A 6,000-nucleotide genomic window follows, 5' to 3' on the forward strand; every position below is an offset into this window, starting at 1 on the left:
TACACGGAAGTGGCGGTCATGCATGCAGCGACTGCGTTTGAAGGAGCTCTCTACCGGCGTTGATGATCTCAATGCTTGCAGCGTTGCCCTGGTCAATTAGTGATTGTGCTTCAGCACACTTCTCCTCCATGGGGTTATTGTGTTCTTTCACATTCGCTTCAAACCAGTCATCTATCATTCTCATCCTCTTTCCAAAGGATCTCAGTGCTGTGCTATGGATGATGTCCTTGAGAATGTCCCATCTTTGTTGAACATTGCCTGCTGGTGGGTCTGCAAGCAGGGCGTCTTCTAATGTCTTGTGGGATGCATCTATTTCAATTGGCTGTTTAGTTGCGGTAGTATTGATGCGCTGCTTGTCCGGTGACTTGGCGCAGTGCATCTTTGTTGGCTGGAGTTTGATATTACAGCAAACCAAGGAGTGGCCTGTGCCACAGTCGGCTCTCTGAAAAGATCGAGTCAGGAGGACATTTCTCAGGTGGTTGCGTCTTGTGATAATCAAATCTAGCTGGTGCCAGTGGCTTGAGCGAGGATGACGCCAGGAGACCTTGTGTTGAGCTTCGGCCTGGAAGTAGGTGTTAGTGACACGTAGTCCATGGAGCATGCAGAGCTCAAGCAGCCGTTGCCCATTTTAGTTCCAGCCCCGTACCGACCCAAACACTCTGGCCAGTAATCATGATCAGCTCCCACTCCGGCGTTGAAGTCATCAAGTAACATCAGCTGTTCTCAATATGGGATCATTTCTATTTTCATAGAGACCTGATTTTAAAACTCATCCTTGGTGTCTTGTGAGGAATAGAGGTTTGGATCATAAGCAGTGAAAATGTTGACAGGCTCATCAGAAGTGTGCGATCGAAGTGAGAGTATCAGCTCTGAGTCGTCACTGTTGAGTTCTACCAACTTCAACCGAGGGTTCTTCACGGCAGAGTCAAAACCAAGATCTCTGACTTCATATATGCCTTTCCCTTGCTAGAAAAATAAGTATAGACTCGTTCACGAAGAGTCCCCGAATCTGAGAGCCTCGTTTCACGGAGTGCTTCAACATCCACTCGGAGTCGAAGTAGTTCGTTATTGACCACTTCTGTCTTGCGTGTGTTGCTGATGTTTTGAAGGTCCTCTGACAGACCAGTTGTCATGGCCCTTTATGTTCCAGCATCCAAGTTTGAATGCTAGTTTTTTTGCGTTGCTTGCTTGCTTGTTCGCTTTTCTTGGTGCAAAGTTTACAGCTTATAATTCAGGAAGTTAGGTTCCCTAAGATCCAGTGGTGGAGCTGGGCTGCGATAGCACCTAACTGGCTGGGGGCTACCCAGGTTGAGGTGGGTGGTAACTATCCAGTGAGGCACAATGGCATATCTCCCTCTGTCGAAAGCAGCCCCTGCCGCCTTACTCTTACGCCAATTATTGCAGGCTTAAAACCGATAGACTGTTGCTTTCCGTGTTTTGCCGTCGTAGTTAGACGGTACTGAAGTTTCCTCTCCAGAGCGCAGGCCTGGGCAGTTTTTCACGTCTCCCCTGTCCACCGCCATCAGTATTATCAAGGGAAGGGCAAGGTCCAATACAATAAGGTACCAGTGGGGCCTCTGGGCCTGCCAGAACGAGGTTGTCAAACTGCCTTAGGGACTCTGGCCCCTGATTTATCCCAGGGGTTTACTCCCGAAACCCCTCTTTTAAGTGGGTATTGTCGCAAGGCAACAGAGCCGTTATTTATCGCTGCTGTCTTAAGCGGGTAAAGGCTAAATAATCAGCATGACTAGTGACGATAATTGCTTATTTGGATGGCCGTTGGCTCTTCAGAGATCATCAGCGCTTTTACAAATCTTGTATTTAATCCTGCAGGGTGCCCAAAAGCACCCTCCTCTCAAAGCACGCTCTGTGAGGTTACCGGTAGGTCACATACAGCCCGACATCTGGACAAGGAAGAGGAAACACAACGGTTTTTTAAGCAGTTTTAGTTGTAGAAGATGAGAGGCTGAAATATACAGAAGCGTCACGTGGTAGCTAATGCTGCTTATTACTAGAGTTATTAGTTTATTTTATATTATTTTGGGTTGTTGACTAAGATCAAAACCTTGTGGCAAACGACTACTCACACGAACTGTTTGGTTTATCTGGTGGTGCTTGGAGGTGAGTAGAATGATTATGGGAAGAACGGGAGCAAGCTGGAAGTTATAGATATCTAGGGAGTGAATTAGAGAACAAAAAACAAACAGAAAAGAAAACAGTATGATTTCTTAAAAAGAGAGTCACGCCAAGCGAACAAGAACCAGCTTTTGTCGTTTATGCATATGATAATATATTTATAGAAAAAGTAAAAAACGAAGATAGGTGTAAGAGCAACACGCAGGTGTATTAGTTTGACGCTCGGGAAAAAATGGAAGTCTTTTATGTTTCGAGCCTACGCTCTTCAACAGAAAGGAATAAGAGGATATAATAAAAAGAGAATGAAAAAAAAAAAACGGAGAGAGAAAAACTGTGTAGAGTTGAGCGGTCCGATATGGTGAATGAGTGGAAAAAAAGAGAGGTTGAATGAAAGGGGGATAATGATGAAAAGAAGTTGAATGAAAGGGAGAAAATAATGGTGATCCCAACGAGCTAAAGTGCTTAAGCATATGTGTTTAAATAAGAATGGTTTGTGTGAATGTGTATATGTTTATGTGTGAACGAAGGTGGAATCTGACGTGCCTGTGTGTGTGCGTGTGTAATGTATGTGTGTGTGTTGTGTGTAGCAGTTGGTGTGTGCAGATGTGTATGTGCGTGTATCATACACACACAACGAGAGATGGGTAAGGGTGGAGCTGGTGCGAGGGGAAAGAGCAGAGGCACGGTCTGCAGATCGTGTCCGAGCAAAGGCTCGGGCAACGGCAGTGTGGATAGTGGTGAGGGGGAATCCACATAGAATGAAATGGTGAACCACAAGTTGAGAGTGAATCTAAAACATCATGGTTGTCACAGCAGAGCCTGCGTAGCCGGAGGAAGTGAGAGTAGGGGATGGAGTGGGTAGGGTTGGAGGAGCAAAAGTTAAGGTAGGTGTATGAGTCAGTGTGTTTGTAGTGGATGGAGGTAGTAAGAGCGGGGCGGTGTATGCTCGCAGAAATGTCGAGTAATCCAACGGAAGAGTTAAAGACAGTGCAGGAGAATTCAAAGACAGGATGGAAGAATTGGATAAAGGAACGGAAGGAGTCCAGTTGTTCGAAGGAAAGTGAGATCACGCCGATACAGTCATTGATATAACAACCGTATATTTCAGGATTGGGACCAGTGAATTGGGAGAACAGATTCGCATAATTGAGGCCCATTTTCGTTCCCATGACCACTCTGTAGACCTGTAAGTGGAACTCACCCACGAACAATAAGCCGTTGAGAGAAATAACAAGTTCGGCCAGATGAAGTGTGGGAGTATCAGGTTGAGGGTTAGGCTGAAGGTCTAGGGTGAGTTTAAGCGCGAGAAGTCCTTCATTATTTGGGATCAACGTATATAAACTTTTAATATTATGAGTGAACAGAAGCTGAGAGGAGCCAGAAGGGAAGAAGAAAAAGTGAAACAGAGGGAGAGCATGGATTACTTAACACTAAAAGAAGAAAGGTTGATGAGAGTGAATGTCTGCCAGTTTCTCTATTTCTCTCTTTCTCTCTCATACATACACAAATTCATATATATGTATGTACACACACACACACACACACACACACACACATACACACACACGCACGCACACACACACGCACATATAATTGCGTATATAAAACTTAAGACAGGAAAATACACTAAGGAACTTGCTTCATTGTATCCCTTCTCTAATGTTCTAATCAACATTGCTATGATTTTCCACAAAATGCCAGAACAGATATGTTGCATACTAGAAGGTTCATAGAATGGACGGGATGTACTTGTCATGGCACAAGTACTATAACGGTTATTGTTTAACAAGTCACACAGACCTCTTCCCTACCCTGTATCATTGTTATTTGGAAGTAATATCTCCTTTGTTCAATTGGTCAACTCCCCTTCGCACTGTGTTGGCTGTGTTTATAAGGTCAACATATGAGATAGGCTACCCACTTTATGGTGAGGCGGTCATGCCTTTGAGCGGGGTGAAAGAAGATGGAATATTGTTAGTTACATAATATAACTAGGGTTGGCGGCGAGCTGGCAGAAACATTAGTACCCCGGGGCAAAAGGCTTAGCGGTGTTTCGTCTGTCCTTATGTTCTGAGTTCCCATTCCGCCGAGGTCGACTTCGCCTTTCATCCTTTCGGGGTAGATAAATTAAGTACCAGTTGCGTACTGGGTTGATCTAATCGACTGGCGCCTCCCCCCAAAATTTCGGGCCTTGTGTCTAGAGTACAAAAGAATATTAAAGGGAGGTTGAAGGGAGTGAATAAAGGCGTGGAAAGCATTGCCTGCCAGTTTCTTTCTTTTTCTCTTTCTCTCTCTCGCACACAGAAATTCATGCAAACACTCAGTCCCCCCCCTCCTCATCACTTGACATCTGGGGTTCACGTTGGCGTGGGTTGGGGAGTTTAGCAGCAGCTGACCAGCCACAGAGTTGCTCAGGTTTGACAGGATCTCTAGGGATGGGTGCCCTTTCTTAGAAAGGGCATCTGTGCATTGTAGTAATGTCTACTTTGGTGAGAAGAACCCACCCTGGCAGCCAGTGACCTCTCCACCTAATGGAATTCTCTATCAGTCAACCACACGCACACACACACACACACACACACACACACACACACACACACACACACACACACACACACACACACACACTCTCTCTCTCTCTCTCTCTCTCACACACACACACACACACACACACGTACACACGCACAAGCACACACATTCACAAAGAAATTTAAAAACTTACCTCGTCTAAAATGGGAATATATTCCTCCTCAGAATGAAAACTCTTTTTCTTCACAGCAAGGTGCAGACAATTATTGCCGTCATTGTCGACAACATTTATGCCTGCTCCACGTGAAATTAATTTCTTTATTATTCCGAGGTGGGCCTCGGAGACGGCTTCAAGCAATGGTGTCATTTTCTTATGGTTCTTGCTATTCAATTTCACTGAAACCTTTGTGGGAGTAAAAATAGAAAATTAGGGTGGATAGCAATGTGTCATAAGAGCCTTCTACTGGGTGATTGATCAAACTGACCACGTATAAGTGATGTTTGTCAATGAAGTCAGCCTTTGTAAGGTCACTCTATAACTTGCTATGGTTACGTGGTAGTGACATGATAATTGAAATTAAGATGTCGTAAACAGATCGTTTCAGCTTAATCTACCTTTATTCCTGACTATAGTAAGTTATAAGGGAAATGAACAAGAGTGAACTCATGAATAGCAAATCGAATCTAGTAAAGAGGAATTATATATGTGATGGATGCCTTTGATATTACTATATTAATAAAGGGTTTACAAAATTGTTGAGGCAGTTAGTGTCCACATCTATAAAATTAATGTACTCACACACATATGTATTGTGAGATACAAATAAGGTAATAATTTATTCTCAAACGCACAAACGCTGATAGAACAGCAGAGATAAGAAAAAATATTCATACAGAGCGGAAAAATACGTCAGCAAACAGACATAAGGCTCGAACTCAGATCCCTTTGACTACCGGTCAAGCGTTTTTCCGATTAAGCTAAACTACCCACTGACAAATTAATCCGCAGTTATAAAGCTACCGAGCAGAACGCTGGGATCTTTTCTAAAACGGGGGCCACATTTTTCATTAATGTTTTACGTAGTGTTTTTGGTACCGAAAGACTTTCAAACTTCGTATACTTATCTATTTTGTGTTATAGAACAGAAAAATATTTTTGTATTCGAATTTATTTCATGTAAAAAATTGTCTTATTTCGATAATTTCAACCAATCACTGACAAGTATTCAGTTGTTTATATTTACTCCTTTGGCTGATTAAGCGATGTAAAGCGTATTTAATCTCCATACCTTCGTTTTATTTGCTTTTTTCATTTTAAATTTGCTTTAACCCTAA

The 6,000-nt window shown here is 43.3% G+C and overlaps 1 protein-coding gene across 2 annotated transcripts in view; it reads right to left on the reverse strand.

Annotated features, from left to right (window-relative positions):
* The window catches only part of LOC106868081 (uncharacterized), a 53,929-nt gene that overhangs the window by 19,527 nt on the left and 28,402 nt on the right, over positions 1 to 6,000 (reverse strand). For both annotated transcript variants that reach the window (XM_089345295.1, XM_089345294.1), the window contains exon 7: positions 4,859 to 5,068. In XM_089345295.1, the coding sequence (XP_089201421.1) occupies positions 4,859 to 5,068 (210 nt within the window). The remainder of the gene's footprint in view (positions 1 to 4,858; positions 5,069 to 6,000) is intronic.

The sequence above is a fragment of the Octopus bimaculoides genome, chromosome 29 (assembly GCF_046866305.1).
Source record: "Octopus bimaculoides isolate indiv1 chromosome 29, ASM4686630v1, whole genome shotgun sequence".
NCBI lineage: Eukaryota > Metazoa > Mollusca > Cephalopoda > Octopoda > Octopodidae > Octopus > Octopus bimaculoides.